The sequence below is a fragment of the Suricata suricatta genome, chromosome 8, assembly GCF_006229205.1.
Source record: "Suricata suricatta isolate VVHF042 chromosome 8, meerkat_22Aug2017_6uvM2_HiC, whole genome shotgun sequence".
Lineage (NCBI taxonomy): Eukaryota > Metazoa > Chordata > Mammalia > Carnivora > Herpestidae > Suricata > Suricata suricatta.
The window spans coordinates 130,677,548-130,694,141 of NC_043707.1; the positions used below are offsets into that span (position 1 = coordinate 130,677,548).

At 59.7% G+C, this 16,594-nt stretch overlaps 2 protein-coding genes across 2 annotated transcripts; both read right to left on the reverse strand.

Annotated features, from left to right (window-relative positions):
- Nucleotides 1–6,269: 6,269 nt before the first annotated feature.
- On the reverse strand, nt 6,270–10,322 carry TMEM82 (transmembrane protein 82). The gene is made up of 6 exons (XM_029949162.1): nt 10,205–10,322; nt 9,997–10,069; nt 9,670–9,844; nt 8,374–8,791; nt 6,948–7,135; nt 6,270–6,686 (listed from the first exon to the last, which is right to left on the reverse strand). The coding sequence occupies exons 1-6, from the start codon at nt 10,290–10,292 to the stop codon at nt 6,597–6,599; spliced, it is 1,032 nt and encodes a 343-aa protein (XP_029805022.1). The 5' UTR covers nt 10,293–10,322; the 3' UTR covers nt 6,270–6,596.
- A 726-nt stretch (nt 10,323–11,048) lies between these two features.
- On the reverse strand, nt 11,049–15,077 carry SLC25A34 (solute carrier family 25 member 34). The gene is made up of 5 exons (XM_029947902.1): nt 14,497–15,077; nt 13,895–13,960; nt 13,653–13,805; nt 13,114–13,248; nt 11,049–12,548 (listed from the first exon to the last, which is right to left on the reverse strand). The coding sequence occupies exons 1-5, from the start codon at nt 14,914–14,916 to the stop codon at nt 12,366–12,368; spliced, it is 957 nt and encodes a 318-aa protein (XP_029803762.1). The 5' UTR covers nt 14,917–15,077; the 3' UTR covers nt 11,049–12,365.
- Between the last annotated feature and the right edge of the window lie 1,517 nt (nt 15,078–16,594).

Below are 16,594 nucleotides of genomic sequence, written 5' to 3' on the forward strand. Positions count from 1 at the left end.
TCTGGTAACATCCAAGTTCTGCCTAAGCAACTTCACCCCTACTCTGGTATTTGGCTGTGACTATTTAGAAAGAGGCTCCCAGAACACAAGCTTGGCATCATTTTTATGAGCACTTGGACCAACACAGAGGGCAAAGGAGCAAAATGACAAAGAAGGAGAGGTAACTGGTCTCATCACTTATGTTGCTGGATCCAGCCATGCCTGAAGTCTTCCCTCTGGATCTCCAGAGCCAATGCATTCTCTTTTTTCTTGCCTTGTCTTCCACAGGTTAAAATTGTGTTTCAGTTGCTTAAAGCAGAGTCATGATGAAGACTGGTGAGGCCCCATGGGTCTGGATCCCCTCCTCCTTCTAGTAAACTCTGCACCCCTGTCACTTTTGAGAAGTCTGCCCTGGTTTCTCCAGGTAGGCATAGGAGTCTTATCTATCCCAAGTTTGCAGGGTTGCACCACTACGCTTTCCCCATGAGACTGCACCGGCGCTGCGTCTCATTACTTTTTTTTTTTTAATGTTTATTTTTGAGAGACAGAGCACGAATAGGGGAGGGACAGAAAGAGAGGGAGACACAGAATCTGAGCAGGCTCCAGGCTCTGAGCTGTCAGCACAGAGCCCGGCCCCAGGCTCAAACCCATGAACCATGAGATCATGACCAGAGCCAAAGTCAGACGCTTAATCAACTGAGCCACCCAGGCACCCCTGCAACTCGTTCCTTCCTGGGGCACCAGCACCCAGCATCGTGCTTGACATGTCAGGACTCAGTAATTCTTACAAAATGCACAAGTTGGGGTTGGAGGTCTTAGGTAGCTGCATATACAAATCACGGGCTGTCAGAGGTTAAGAACTTGGGCTTTGGAATCAGACCTATTTGATTTTGGATCTTGGCTCTCCCGCTTGTTAGCTCTGTGACCTTGAGCAAGTCACGGAATCTCTCTGTACCTTGGGTTTTCTCCTGGGGAGACAGAGAAAACAATCAACTCCTCATGGAGGGGGGGCGGTGCGCAGATGATGCAGGAAAACTGCATAGCACAGTGTTATAATTCCTCGGTGGAGAATTAGCATATTAACAGCTCTTTGCAAGTGAAATGCACACGTGCTCATCTTTCTGTATCCGGGGAAAGTCTCCTGGACAAGATGGGGGACGGGGGGCTCTTCATTCCCTTCCTCCCCTGAGATGGGTCTCTGCGGTCCCTTCTTCGTCACCTGATTCGGTGCCTCCCACCCCATCCCCTTACTCAGATGTGTTCACTGGGCCTTCACATCAGAAGGCATGACTGAGACTCGGTTACAGTCCCTCGGCCGGGTAGGGGTGGGGGGCCAGAGCCCACGGTCAGCCTCTGGGCTCCATGCCCCCCCTCCACCAGCTGTTCAGTGCACTCGAACTTGCAACGCCCTCAAGGTCGCACTCAGCGAACGAGCTTCATTTGAACTCAGGTTGGCTGGCCCCAGGCGGCTTTACTCAGGCGCCGCGTGTAGGGAAAACGGTTGAAAACGAGGGTGGCTCAGGTGATTACGCCTCTGACTTGGTTTCAGCTCAGGTCATGATCTCATGGTCGAGGGGTTCGAGCCCACGTCGGGCCCCACGCTGACAGTGCAGAGCCTGTTTGGGGCTCTTTCTCTCTCTCCCTCTCTCTCTGCCCCTCCCCAGCTTGCTCTGCCTCTCTCAAAAATAAATAAACTTAAAAATAAACAAAAACCAATGGGGAAGGGCGCCTGGGTGGCTCAGTCAGTTAAGCATCTGACTTCGGCTCAGGTCATGATCTGGGAGTTTGAGCCCCACGTTGGGCTCTGTGCTGGCAGCTTAGAGCCTGGATCCTGTTTCAGATTCTGTCTCTCTCTCTCTCTCTCTCTCTCTCTCTCTGCCCCTACCCTGCTAGAACTCTGTGTCCCTCTCAAAAATAAATAAAAAACATTGAAAAATTTAAAAAATAGATTCTTTAAAACAAAAACAACAACAAAATCGAAAGGGGAGCAAACTGGGCACATCATGGCCGCATAAATTCCCCTGCTCTCAGGCCCCAAGCCTGTGTCCGCTTGGGCCACGCAGGGCCCAGCCTCCCAGACCTGGCTGTGACAACACGGTCTGGGTCTTAATCCCCTCCTCGGCCGGGGCCTGAGCTGACACCGTCTGGGCTTGTTGGTTCCCACGGTCAGACCATTGCTTCTCAAATCAGCACGGGCTCCATGGAGGGGCTAGAGGCTCAGCTGGGAAGGCCCCTCTGTGACCCTGGCCTTGGAAGTTGGAGCCCCTTCTCTGGGCAGAGAGGAGGAAATCCTGATGTCGGTCACTTTGGAGGTCCGTGAGGTTGCCCCAAGCCCTTGGCTGTTTGTCGAGGCTGAGCCCGCATTCAAACACCTCACTGATCCCGTCCCCCTGCTTGAGCCCCCACCCCCACCGGGAGCCCCCACCCTTGGCTTCATCTTACTTAGCACCCCCAGTTCCTAAGACCCCTCCTCCCCCCCCCCAGCTGGCCTCCCTACTTCTCCCTTAGCCAAGGTGCGTTTGCTATGAGTGCAGGCCCCTCAGTGGTAGGGCCCCTGTGAGGGCTGCTGGGAGTTACAGAACGTTCTAGAAGGGAAGGCGACCAGGTCACGCTCAGGAAGCATTTTCCATGAACTGCCCTTGGCACACTGCCCAGGGAGATGTCGGAAGGAGGCACCCAAGTCTCCAGACCCCCAATGATTTGTTATGCTTTTCTTTATTGTTCTATCACTAGTCACTTCGATGCAAATTTTGTATTCTTCTTCCTAAAGATTGGACTGGCCCTTAAAATTGGACTGGCCCTGCTCTTACTCTTTATACCCCATGTCCACCCTGATGGCCAGACCATCTCACCAGAGCAGCATGTGATCCTCACAGCCACCCACCCCCCAGACCGTCTGAGCCCCTGCTGCTTCCAGCAGCTGGGCCGGAGGGGCGGGGAAGGCGGCGGAGGAGGAATGCCAAGCCCTCCTGTGACCTGGCCATCTGGCCACAGGCAGCCTCGGCGACAGCATCTCCCACTGCTGTGTCCCTCGCGCCCTCTCTCAGCCACAGGGACCTTTCTTTGTCCCTCAGATAGCTCTGCACCTGGGCTTCCGCACCACTCCCCCCCACCCCAACGTTCAGGATTCAGCGCCAAGAGCTCCTTGTCAGTTAGGGGTTCCTAAACCCCCATCACACACGTCCTCACACCTGGCCTTCCCGTCCACACCAACCGCACCTGCGTCAGGTGCCCTGCTCTGCGCCAGATGCCTCCCGTCTCACTGGCCCAGCTCTTCAGGCCAAAAAGCCAAGAATCCTTGATTCATCTCTTTCTATCAAACCCACATCTCATGGGTCAGGAAGTCCTATGAACTCTTCAAACTATATCCATATCCAACAGCCGCTTCTGACTACCCCCGTGGCTGCCGTTTTGGTCCAAGCCCTATTATTCCCAGGGTATTATCATCTTGCCTGGGTCATTCCAAACGCTTCCAAACTCGTTTACTTGTTTCTGCGCTGTCTGTCCTACAACAGCAAGGAGAAGAATCCTTTAAAAATGTACAGCATGTGGGGTGCCTGGGGGGCTCTGTCGGTTGAGCGTCTGACTACAGCTCAGGTCATGAACTTATCATTTGTGAGTTTGAGCCCCGCATCGGGCTCTGTGCTGACAGCTCAGAGCCTGGAACCTGCTTCGGATTCTGTGTCTCCCTCTCTCGCTCCCCTCCCCTGCTTGTGCTCTGTCTTCTCTCTCTCTCTCAAAAATAAATTTAAAAAATTGGGCTACAAAAAGACTGTGACTTCTGCCCGCCTTTTCTCTCTCTCTGTCCCTCACTGGCTCACTCTGGGGGACACCAGTTTCCATGTTGTGAGCTGTCTATGGAAGGGCCCACATGGCAAGGAACCAAGGGAGACCCCTGGCCGACAGCCAGAGAGGAACTGAGACTCTCAGCCCAGCAGCCTGCAAGAAACTGAATCCTGTCACCAGCCATGTGAGTGAGCTTCGAAGGGGACCCTACCCCGGCCAAGTGTCACAATGGCACCGGAGCCTTGGCCAACATCTGGACTGTGGCCTGTGAGGAGACCCTGAACCAGAGGACCCAGCCAGGCTGCGGGACCCACAGAAAAAGTGAGACAATAAATGTCTGTTGTTTTCAGCTGCTAAGCTTTGGGGCTATTTGTTACACAGCCATGGGTCACAAATACACTCACCTTAGCTAGCCTGTCTCCTGCTGCTTTGTTCCCCTTACCCAGATTTACTTTTCCTTACAGTCCAGTTACTACTTGTGCATTTTTTCCAGCCCAGAGCCTGGCCCCGTGCCAATGTTCAGTAATTACTTGTGAATGAGTGAATAGGGGACAATGCCCAAAGGGACGACGCCATAGCTCAGAAGAGGCAGAAATGGGTGACTCAGGAGGGAGGGGGCCGGCTCACCCCAATCCCAGCTGCCCTGGAGGTTACCATCCCCTCTTAGCAGAGACTGGGGGCCCTGGTCTCCCTCCTCTTCAGAAGGATGCTGGTCAGGGCCCAGGGTCGGAGTTCTCATGGTCTCTCAGAGAAGTCCCAGCTTCACCCCATTCCAGACCATACCTCGTGGATTTGCTCTGCGCTCTGGACTTCAGGCCTGTTTTTCTGTGTTTGGTATGGAGACCTCGCTTAGAGTGATCTAATTTTTATAAGCTTGTCAGACTTTTTCATCAAAATAATTTAATAGATAAGAAAAGAATCCTATTCCAACCCATGTGGCCCAATTTTTGTTTGGAAATGGTCCCTGTGTCCATAAAAAGGAAAGGACTTCCAAATCCAACCCGCTCCCAGCCCTGTCCCCACCAGGTCCCAGGCTGTGCTAGGGGCCCGTAGGCCAGAGAACTTTCCAGCAAAAACATGAGGGCTGAGTTGGAACCCGGTGCCCAGTCTGGGTCTGGCAAGGGCTGGCTGGGTGCCCAACTAACTGAGCCATTTCCTCCCAGACTGGGACAAGTTTCCTGCCCGGAGGGAACTGAACACACTCCCAGCCAGAAGAGGGCCAGCTCCTGGATTGGGGGAGGGGGCAGCCACAGGCATTTCCCGCACCTCAGCTACTTTGGGGCTAAGAGGCCTTCCTGGGGGTAGGGCGCAGAGAGCAAGGGATCCAGGATTGGGCTTGAAATGTCAGTTGGACGGCCATTTCTGGAAGAATGAGCTGAACCCACATTGTCTGGACTGGGGGCGAGCCTGCCCCATGTCCCCAGTGTGACCCGGGGTGGAGAGCGGAGAATCCTACACCAGACTCTGTCCTGAAGCCTTTGGGTGACCATGGTGGCCTTTGCTGAGAAGCCGGGCTTGCCAAACCTGGAATCCTTCAAGAACCTTCTCCCCTTCCTCCTCCTTGCTGCCTTCATCACAGACAACCTGACCGTCACAACCCTCAGGAAGCCTGGAAGCCGGGAGTCTCCTTCAGCCTGTGGAGCCCCTCCTGGGAAAGGGCCCCGGGTTGGGCCTTCAGTCCTTGTGGAAACTGCCCTGTGGGCTGGGTGCCCAGGCCAGGGTAACATGGCTGTGATGGAGCATCAGGCTACCCTGCTCACAAGGTGGCTGGAATCAGATTCCAGAACCTTCCAGGACTGGACCTGCCATATTTTAAGTGCTTTCCCCGGCCCCAGTTCTTCAACAAGAAGAAGGTAGCAGGAAGCAGGCAAAGCATGTGAGCTCTGGGGTCAGGCCACCTGGATTCAAATCCTGACTTAGCCACTCACTAGCTCTGTGACCTTGAGCAAGTTACATAACCTCTCTGAGCCTGTTTCTGGATCTGTAAAAAGAGATAACAGTACCTGCCTCTTGAGGCTGAATGAAATGAGATTATAAATGTGCCCGGCATAGTGCTTGGCACACGGTAAGCACCCCACAGGTGGCAGACTCAGAGAGTGGCAGCGAAGCACCAAGGGCACACAGCAAGTAAGGAGAGGGGCTGGTACCCACCCTTTTCCCAGATGCTCTGTCGCCTCCCTGGGCTGGGCCCTGCAGGGAATTCGAGGCTGAAAGAAGCTGAAATGGCGAGGATCCTCCTGGTCTTACAGGAGCCTCCCTGCAGCTGTTTCTGAGCCTGGGACGGAACAGAACACGGGCTCCAGCCGCCCACGAGAGAAGGTGGGTGCTAGACCACGTGTCCAGGCCACCACACCCGCCCTTCACTTCCTCGGCCACCTCAATACTGAACTCCCGAACCCCAGGGGACCCAGCCCAGCGTGTATCCCCGGGGCCTGCCCCAGCCAGAGGTGCTGTGTGGCCTCAGAAAAGCCTCTTTCCTTCTCTGTGTGTTCTTGATGCTAAGGCAGGCTGAGAAAATCATCTTTATTGTTCATGGAGAGGGCGAGGGAGGCCAGAAAAGGGGAAGCCGTTCTGAGAATGCAGTGCTCCCCCATCCCCCCAAGGCCCCCTCATCCCAGGAAGGCAGGTGTGCCTGCCTGAGAAAAAAAGGGGTTCACCCAGCAGCCTCCAGGTGCCCCCTTCGGAGGGCCCTAGCCCAAACCCTCCTCTCCCTCCCAAGAGCCCCTTGAACTCCAGGTGGGGCCAGCCTGCCCCCAGCTAGTCCTGGGGTCAAGACCTCCCGATGAGCCTGGGGGGGCCCGAGACAGATTCCAAGTCCTTGCTCCGGCCGGTCAGGAGGGGGCTGCCCCCTGGGGCTGGCCAGGTGCTGAGGGCTGCGGCTGCGGCTGCCTTGGGGCTGAAGGCCTCTGGGCTGGAAAATCCTGAGGGAAGGTGGGGGGGGAGGGAGGAATGCAGGAGACCACTCAGTTCCCCCTTCCCTTGGTGGGGGTGCTTTAGGTCCCCAGTGACCCAGGCCCTGCCTCCCATGCAGGACCTCTGAGGGGTCAACAGTTCACACCAGGTGGAAGAGGGGATGTCTGCTCCTTCCGCCCCCACCCCAAGAGAGGTCACCCCAGCTCTTCTTGAACTCGGGGCTTTCGAGGCTCCTTGGGCCCGTCTGGAGCAGCGGCTTCAGCTCCCACCTGTATCTGGCAAAGGTCCAGCAGGGTGCGGATGCGGGTCAGGCACCAGAGCTCGCCCAGCAGGGACAGGAGGACTCCCAGGAGGTCCAGCCAGCTGCCCACGGTCAACAGCAGCACGAAGAGGCCACCCATGCGGACCAGCACCGTCTGGACCTGGCTCTGCAGGCCGGGGCTCTGCCGCTGCTCCTCTGTGGGGGCAGGGCGCCCCTGAGGTCCAGCTGGGATGGGGTCTGGACTCCCCGCTGCCCTCCAACCTTCCGTGGTGTGAGCCTTCCCCCACTCTTGCAGCCTCCTCCCTCCCCCCTCTCCTGTCCTCCCTCTCTGAGCCCCTGCCTGGTACCAGGCACTGCTTCCTAACGGGGTCTCACTGTCCACCCCCAGGCCTCCCCAGGGCTGTGCTCTGCCTTCAGGAGGGGGTGGGGGGAGCACCCTAGTTCCGAGCTGCGGGCATCGTCTTGACTACACTCCCGCCTCTCATCAGTCCGTAAGCCCCAGGGACTCTTTCTGACAAATAGATCCCCACCTGAGCCCATCTCCCCACTCTCGCTGCCCCACCAGCCTGGGCCCCTGGCTGCTGTTCTTGACCTTGTAGGTCAAGTGTCTCCTCCATGTCTCCTCAGCAGCTAGTGACCTTCTAAACACAGTGATGAGATAAAATCATTCCTTTGCTCCTCCCAGGACTGTATGCAGCATTTGGCGTAAACTCCAAATTCCTCACCTTGCTTGTGATGTCCTGCCTGGTTGGAGCCGTGCCCTCATTTCACCTCTGACTCGCCCCCCGTTCTTTCTACTCCCCAGCATATCAAACTTGCTCCCACCTCAGGGCCTTTGCACCGCTGCTCTCTGCCTGACTGCCCTTCCCGTCCTGCTACCTCTACCCCATCTCCACCCTGTAGCCAGGTGGTCCTCCCTACAGCCTGTATCTGACCAGGTCACTCTCTGCTGCTGAAAGCCATGCAATGGCTTCTCATCAGCTGCCGACACTGGGCTGCTGAGAGGTCCCCATCAGGCCTCCATCGACCTGGCCGGCCTCATCCCCTCCCCACCCCCGTGCGGTGACAGCCACACTCCAGTTTCTTCAGTTGTTTCACAGCGGCCATGGCGCCTCTCACCTCTGGGCTTTGGCATATACGGTTCCCTTTGCCAGGATCTCTTCCCCGCCCCCCTTCACCACCTCTCCCGGAGCTCTCCTCCTTTCCTTCAGAACCCAGTTCAAGCCCCATCTCCTCAGGCTCCCACTGTACACCGCACCCTCCCATTAGCTGCCCCATCCGGCTTCTGTGACTAGACTGGGCGCCCTGGGGCGACGGGGTGTGGTCTGGCTGTTGTTGGCCTCCCCAGGGCCAAGCACGACGCCATGCCCAGGTCGGACAGTGGGATGCAACTTCCCTGGGCACCCACCCAGGACCCCGCCCGCGGCCCTTACCCTGCATGTAGATGACCAGCAGGGTGTAGCAGATGACGAGCGGCGTCCAGAAGCGCACGGCGTCCGACATGCTCAGGAAGTCCCGGTTGATGAGGGCCACGGCTGCCAGGTCGCCCACGGCAAAGGCCACGGCCAGGGCGCGGGTCAGCAGCCGGGGGAGGCCGTGCGCGCCGGCCAGCAGGCCCAGGCAGAGCCCGCAGTAGCGCTGGCCGCTGTGCAGCTCGTAGAGCCAGCAGACGTGGCGGCAGAGGCGCCCGGCGCCCGAGCGGAGCAGCGCCGCCAGCCCGAGGCCCAGCAGCAGGTTCAGGGTGCGGTGCGGGGCGCCCTCCTGCAGGAAGCTCAGGCCGCAGGTCAGCCCGCAGCCCAGCGAGTACTGGCCCAGCAGGTGCAGTTGCAGCATCTCGGAGCTCTGGGAGCCCTGGGCGGGGGAGGGGGGAGAAGGGGCACCGCGGGGCTGGGGGCTCAGGCTGCCCCTCCCCTGAGGGGGGGCGAAGGGGCCTCGAAGGTCAGAGGCTCCACTCTGTAGGAGGCTGGAGCCTGAGGGAACCCTGGGGATCGCTCCCAAAGAATTCATAATCCCTGAGGCGCCTGGGGGCTCAGTTAAGCGTCTGACTCTTGATTTCGGCTCAGGTCATGATCTCATGGTTTGTGAGATCGAGCCCTGCTTGGGACAGCACGGAGCCTGCTTGGGATTCGCTCTCTTTCTCTCACAATAAAATGAATGGATGAATGAACGAATGGATAAGTAAAGATATAAACTTAAAAAAAAAAGAAGGGGTATTGCTGTCAAGGACAGGCTGTCCTGGGATCATTTCTTTCTGCTTAATTTCAGTCACGATTGTTACTTGGGACCCACGAGCTTGCTGAAGGTTTGTGGCTCAGAGCCTCGCAGACCTGGGATCAGAGCCTGACTCTAGTTCTTGCTGGTTGTTGACCTGGGACAAACCAGTTACCCTCTCTGAGCCTTAGTGTTCCCATCTGTGAAGTGGGGATCACAGCAGAGCTCCACCCCACTATGACTGCAGATACACGAGGTGACGACGCACTCAGAGGACCTGGCACAGTGCCTGGCACGCGGGGAGCTGGGGATCCAGGAGCTGCCACAGCCCTCTTCTTGGGGCTGGGCTGCATCCACTATGGGCAGGGACTGCACTGGCCTTCGCAACCCCAGGGGGCCATCTGCACCCTCCAGCCTCAGTCGTACAGAGAGGGGGTAGTGAGGAGACAGGGTGCTCCAGGGTGAAAAGTAGGGTCCAGGCCCGGGCGGTGCCTCACCCATCACCTCGGGAGCCTTACCTTGCCCAGAGACAGCAGCGTGGAGACGGCCCGCAGGGAGAACTCCAGCACCACCAGGGCGGCCACCCGGGTCCCCACGACGGTCAGGATCAGGGCCAGCCCGGCCAGGTGCAGGGTCTCCAGCGAGGCCCACTGGGCCTGCAGCCGGCGCTTTTCCAGCTGCCGCTCAGGGTCGCTGTGGGGCAGAGTGGACGTGGGCAGGGGTGTGGGCAGGGGCGTGCCCCCAGACACGCGGGCTGGGGATGGGGCTCCCTTCCCTCCAGGCCTGCCCTCGGAGGCCACATTCAGCTCGGGGCCCAGGAGTGGGCTGGGTTGGCAGGCACTCACTTGGCACAGTTCACAAAGAAGTAGACCTTCAGGAGGCTGTTCAGGACCGAGACTCCACTGGCCCCGATGAGGCCTGAGGGGCAGGCGGGAGGGCAAGCAGTTTGGCAGGGGCAGAGGTGGTGGGAGACCCACGTGGGGGATCCACCCTGCAGCTGCCCAGAGCTGCTGGAGGGGGTGTGGCTGCGCAGGAGAAGGAGGTGGCGCTCACCTTGCAGGACAGAGTCTAGGAGGCCAGAGCCCCACTGGAGGAAGGGGAGGCCGGGGAGCCAGGAGGGCAGGGACGACAGGGAGAACATGGCCGCTGCCGGGATCAGCCCCCACCTCTGGCCAGGTCCGCACCAGAGAGACCAACGTCACGGGGCAAAGGTGTCAGTGGAGGGAGGGGAGGGGCAGGGAGGGATCAGAAGCTCAGGGCAGGGGAGAAGGGAGGGGAGGCAGGGGCCTTACACCTTCAGGGCCACAGGATTACAGGCCTTGGGAGCCAACCCCTGCCCAGGGGCTCCGCATTTGGGCAGCATGAGACCTGCACTGGTCTCTGGCCTCTGTCGCTGCTCAAGTCAGGTGCCCATTTTTCTCACCCTACCCTAGACCTTACGCCACAGGGCCTTCCTGAAGCCCGAGGCCTTATCTGTTGCTCCTTCCCAGCCCCCAGCCTTGCATCTGGGCTTAGCCTCCTCAGCCCCAGTTCTGGAAGGGGGTGTCTGTGTCCACACAGCCTGAGGCTCAGCCTCCTCAGCCCCAGTTCCGGAAGGGGGTGTCTATGTCCACACAACCTGAGGCTCAGCCCCCTCAGTCCCAGTTCTGGAAGGGGGTCTGTCCCCCCACAGCCTGAAGCTGAGATCCAGTTCTGGGCCCCCCTCTCCCTCGGCCACTGGGCGGCCTGCCTCGACGATCCTCCCTATGTCCACTAGGTGGCAGGCCTCAGTTGGCTTGGATGCAGTGGGGTGCGGCACATCTTCTGGACCCTCCTTTCCCAGACGGAGGAGAGAGAGCCAAGCGGGAGGGGAGGGTTCAGGGGTCGGGGAGACCAAGGCTGCAGTCAAAGGGAGTCGTTGAAGTAAACAAAATAGAAAACTTTATTGGTTTGGAGTGTGTGGTAGGGGGGGCCCCTGGGGAGCAGCAGACACGGGCTACGGTGGGGCAGCTGGTTTAGGCTCCGCCTGACTTGGGCCGGTCCTCCCCCCTTCCAGGGACTCGCCGTCCATCTCTGGAGCCTAACGGTCAGCACGGCCCTTAGGAACATACTCACTGGGAAGAGTGTGCCTGCAGCCTGGGGAAGGGCCCAGGGTGAGGACACGCAGCTCTGCTACCCACGTTGAGCTGTCACTCCCCCGCTCTGGGCCTTAGCCTCCTCATCTGAAGAATGGGCATCTCAAGAGATCCCTTTCAGAAGGGTCGTGAGGATCTGTCCAAACGCCTACGGTGCTGGGCCCCTAGGGAGGCCCTCTGTAAAAGCTCCCGGTGTTGTAGGCTCCATTATGTCCTCCCCCAATTCATATACTGAAGTTCTAACCCCCCACATGTGACTTGGAGATGGGCTCTCAAAAGAGGCAATTCAGTTAAAATGAGGACATTAGGGTAGGTGCTCACCCAACGTGACCAGGGGCCTTATAAGAAAAGACTAGGACACAGACCCAGACGGAAGACCATGTGAAGACACGCGGAGAAGACAGCCATCCACATGCCAGAGAGAGAGAGAGGGAGAAAGAGAGAGGGAGAGAGAGAAGCCTCAGAAGAAACCAACCCCACTGATGCCTTGATGTCGGACGTCCAGCCTCCACACGGTGAGACAGTATGTGTGGTTTAACCCATCTTGTCGGAGGCGCGCTCCGGCCTCGCGGTGCCTCGCAGTGACTCTAGGGCCCTCCAGCCCTCGTGGTCCTGGCTCTGGCCAGGGCACCAGCCTGGGCTGGACAGAGCCAACTTCCAGGCCTCGTTCGGTCGCTTCAGAGCTGTGCGGCCTTGGTCAAAGCACTTCACTTCTCTGAGTCCTCAGCTTCCTCTTGGTAAAAGAAGGTTTTACCGTCTCGCACTGAGGACGAAGCAAGCTGATGCAGGTAAGTGACTAGCTCAAGGTGATGGCCATTTCCCCGAGAGCGATTATCACCCTGATATCTGGGATAAGGTAAAGCCAGTACAGAGAGGGAAGAGAATTTGCTGGAGAACAGAGTGGCTGGCCATCCAGAACAGGGGCTCTGGCCCCAGGGGGCCATGGGTCTGGGGGGACCAGCGCTGTCCACACTCTCCTCAGACCTGTGGCAGGGTCCGGGCCTGTCGCCTGCTCTGAGCCGGCCACTCCCAGCTGGCACGGGCCATTACTTCCTGCCAAGTGCCGGGCTGTGTCGGGATACGGGGGTGAGGGCAGCCCCCTAGGTGCCCTGGCGCAGGCCCCGCCCAGCCAGTTTCCGGAGTTCATCCCAGAAGAGCATGCTGAGGATGGTGTGGGGGCCCAGGCGCAGGTAGGCGGGGCCCAGGCCCTTGTAGAGTGCCAGCGGGCCCTCCTGCCGCCAGATCTTCACCAGGCAGTCGGCGAGGCCGCCATACAGCTGGCCCTGGGGACAGACACAGGGCAGATGTCACGACAGCAGTCGTGGGGCCCTGGCTGGCACAACCAGGGGTATCTGTGGGTAGGGGCTACTGTGGCACACCAGTAGAGAGACTCACGTTGAGCCAAGCGGGGCAAATTATAGAAAGGTGGCCCTGTCGGCTGCCCTCTTCCTCCAGGCAGCCCCAGCCCTGGAACAGGTGGATTCCAGCCCTACCTCCGTCTGTGGAGGGCACCTTTGTGTTGAGCACAACCTGCCACAGGGGCACGTGATGGCCCGTGCGTGTCTGCGGGGCCGTGGGGTCAGGCTTGGATTCTGACTCAGGCTCCGCCACTTATCAGCAGGGTGACCGTGGGCAAGTCACCAGATCTCGCTGAGCGTCCGTTTCCTCATCGGGAAAAGGAAGGTGAGTGTGAGGATAGAATAAAATCCAGATGTGAAGATGCTCAGCCCAAGCCTGGGACACGGGTGCTTGCGTGCATGTCACATGACTGCGTGTCTCCGGCTGTGTGTGTGTGCTGGAGGGTGCTCTCTAGCTCCCCGCATCCCTCCCTCACCGCCCCCTGCTCACTTTGCCAGTTCCGTCCACAGGCTGATTGTATAGCCGCGTGCTGACCACGTCGAAGGGGGTCATGACGGCAGCCACGGCGACGCTGCTGACCATGCCTCCGGCCAAAGCTACCAGCCAGCTGTCCTCTGGGAGCCACTGTGGGGACAGCACAGGCTCTGATGCCTGCAGGTGCTCTCCCCGCATCCAGAGGGCGCCTGCCCTCCCCTCCCAGCATGTGGTGGGCCGGGAGAGCCAGGGGAAAGGGAGCAGACCAGGCCCCTCCACCTCCAGCCACCCCGCACCCCAGCTCCTTCACAGCTACAGGGCTCACTGCTGGCCCCCACTCCTGCTGGCCACAAAGGCCGCGGACATGACCCTAAGCACAGAGCCAAGGTCCTCAGCTCTCTTCAGGGGTCCTGTCTGTCACCTCCTCCTTGGCTTTCCTAGGTGGGGGTCCGGCTGGAGACGTTAGGGTGTGATGAGGGCCCAGACAGGGAGAAAGGAGGCAGATGGCCCTGACTTCAGGGTGTCTGTGGGCACAGGCGTCCCTCACTCCTCACCTGCCGCTTCTGCACCCAGGCCTTGGCAGAGGCAAAGGTGGCCAGCTGGGCAGCTGAGCCGACCATGACCCTGGGCACGGCCCCACCCACGCCCCGCCAGAGTCCTGCCAGGCCTTGCTGCCGCCAGATGGTCTCCAAGGCCCCCAGAACATTCTGCGGGGAGAAGATACCGGGTCACTGGGTGGCCTGCAGGCCCAGGAGCCCATCCAGCCCAGGGAGCTCTGGTGAGGGACGGCTCCTACCTGGTGATGGTGCTGGTGCCCCACGGCCATCGCGGCCACCGTCTGGGCCTGCAGCTGTGTTTTGACCTGTGAGAGCAGACGTGAGAGAGGGCCTGGACCAGTGTGCCCTGATACCCAGAGCTCCACGGCCCGCCCCCACAGCTTAGGGGGCGTGGAATAGGGTTGGGGGTGAGGCTCTGAAGTCAGCCCAGGATTGCATCTTGGTGTGACCCGGGGCAAGTTACTTAACGGTCTCCAGGCCCCTCCGCTCATGCCTGACAAGCTGTTCTGAGGACTAAGTAGGATGAAGACAGGAGGACATCCAGCCGCGGACGCGGGGGCCTCGCTTATTCTTAACAAGGGACCACCCTGGGGTGGAGCAAGCACATGTCCTGCTGCCCTTTCCCCTGGCTCGGGCTGGTGGGGCAGGGACCCCAGGAGGATGAGGAGCAGGATAAGGCTCTGGTGCTTTGAGCCAAGGGGCAGATTCCAATCCTGGGCAGGGATGTTCCCGCCTAGCCAGCCCCACCCATCCGAGTCCGCAGGGCCAGCCTAGGCAGCTCCAGAGGCCCCCCGAGGGAGCCGGGTCACAGGGTGCCGGAGGATGGAGACAAGGCACTCACCAAGTAGGCAGGGCTCCCCACGAAGGCTCCCAGTGCCCCGGCCACGGCACCTGCGACCATGGTGCCACCAGGCTGCTGGGTGAGGCCAGCCTGGCATGCCAGGCTGTAGCAGTAGAAGCGGACGCCGTTCATGAGGCCCTGGTACAGGAGGCCAGCGGCCAGCCCCTTCTGCAGGCCACACAGCCCATCTGCCCGGACCACGGCGGCCACCGAGGCCAAAAAGCCCCTGTAGGGCCGTGGGTAGGTGCCCCGGGCCTGCAGCTCCCCCTGCAGCTGCAGCCGCGTCTTCACCACCTCTAGGGGGTTAGTGAAGACACAGGCCAGGCAACAGGCCGAGGCGCCCAGCACCAGGTCCACAGCGGGGGCAACGGTCTCCGTGGCTTCAGTTCCTGAGGCCCGTGGCGTCCCGGGCAGGGCCATGGGCACAGGCCCTGGGGTGGCGGCGCCTAGGCTGTCTGCGCCCCCGCAGGGCCGCAGGGCTGAGGACTAAGGGGGCCTGGGGCCATGTCTGGAGGGCAGACGTCCAGGTCAGACAGGCCGGTGGCCGCTGGTCTATCTCGGGAGTCCACCTGCTCGGCTCGGCCGCTGGGGCTGCGGGAGCCCGGGACACGCCCCTCCCGGCTCTGACCAATCCCCGCTGCCTCTGTTCCCCCCACCTCCCCCAGGGGTGGGCCTGAACCCTGGGATGTGGGGAAAAGGTCACTGGGGGCAGGAGGGAGATTGGGGGCGGGGAGAAGGTGTCAATCAGCTGAAACACCTCCTCCTGCTTTTCTTACCCTCCGGCCCTGTGTTGCTGGGGCGAAGGGCTGGTGCCCCTGCCCCGCCTCTGGTTTAGCCAGTCCTGTGGCAGCTCAGAGCCCTGGGCAGAGAGCAACTGGCAGGGGAGGCTCCTGAAACCCTGCCCAGACAACCACCCTGCCACCGTCTCTGTGGCTTCTCCGTTCCTGGCCTCAGTCTTCCAATCTGGCTTCCACAGTCTATGGTCCCACTGAGAGCACACGTAGAGAAAGGCTTCTCGAGCCCCCTGTGGAACTGATTTTGAATCCCAGGCTCTGCTTTCATATGTGACCCTGGGCAAGTCACTTCCTCTCTCTTAGCGTCAGTCAATTTGCAAAATGGGGATCCCTACTTCAGAGGAGTTTGGGAGGATTAGAGGTGTGTGGAGGGGCGCCTGGGTGGCTCAGTCGATTGAGCCTCCGACTGCGGCTTGGGTCATGGTCTCACGGTTTGTGGGTTCGAGTCCCATGTTGGGCTCTGTGCTGACAGCACGGGGCCTGGAGCCTGCTTCAGATTCTGTGTCTCCCTCTCTTTCTGACCCTCCCCTGCTCATGCTGTCTCTCTCTGTCTCTCAAAAATAGAGGTGTGTGGAGAACCTAGCACATGGCTCCATCCAGAAGATGCCCACAGCCCTCCCCCGCCCCTGCTTCCAGCTCCTTTCTTCCCGTCCTTTGTCTCCCACAACTCCCTATTCTGGGCTATAGGTTTCTGGAGGGGCCCTGGCATAGAAATGGCCCTTTGTCTTTGTTTTATTTTGTTGTTTTTTTTTTTCAGAGAGAGAGAGAGAGAGAGAGAGAGAGAGAGAGAATGAATCTTAAGCAGTCTCCAAGTGTAGCTCAGAGCCCGACGCTGGGCTCCATCTCACTACCTTGAGATCGTGACCTGAGCCGAAATCGAGTCGGCCACTTAACTGACTGAGCCACCCAGGTGCGCAGTACATGGTCCTTTGTGAGAAGGGAGCTCACGCCCCTGAGAATATGGGAGTGGCTGTCAGGTGCTAGGCTGCTCAGGCTGGGAGCTGGCATCACCCTGCCCACCTCAGCCTCTGCCCCCACCGCCCAACCCCGGGCAGCTTTCTCCCGCCATGGACACCCCGAGTCACCCAAGTTCCAAACTGAACCAGAGGCGGAGCCATCCTGCGTGCAAGCCCACCTCTATGGCTTCCACACCCACCGTTCCCAGTACCCACTCCTCTCCCCCCACATGTGAGGACCCAGAAGTGGCAGCGCTGAGGGCTTGAGGTCCCAGATACCTCTCCCCACCTCCACCCCACCAGAGCCTGGGCCTGGCGGGCTTGCTGCCCTGTGGCCTGCGCCCAGCG

Coding starts and splice junctions, on each gene's coding strand:
- TMEM82 (XM_029949162.1), bottom strand. CDS start 10,292: ATGTTCTCCCTGTCGTCCCTGCCCTCCTGGCTCCCCGGCCTCCCCTTC. Junction 8,792..9,669: donor CGCTGCTGTCTCTGGGCAAG/GTAAGGCTCCCG, acceptor TCCCCCGCCCAG/GGCTCCCAGAGCTCCGAGAT. Junction 7,136..8,373: donor GCTGGTCATCTACATGCAGG/GTAAGGGCCGCG, acceptor CTGCCCCCACAG/AGGAGCAGCGGCAGAGCCCC.
- SLC25A34 (XM_029947902.1), bottom strand. CDS start 14,916: ATGGCCCTGCCCGGGACGCCACGGGCCTCAGGAACTGAAGCCACGGAG. Junction 13,961..14,496: donor TGGGGAGCCCTGCCTACTTG/GTGAGTGCCTTG, acceptor CTGCTCTCACAG/GTCAAAACACAGCTGCAGGC. Junction 12,549..13,113: donor CTGTGGACGGAACTGGCAAA/GTGAGCAGGGGG, acceptor GTCTGTCCCCAG/GGCCAGCTGTATGGCGGCCT.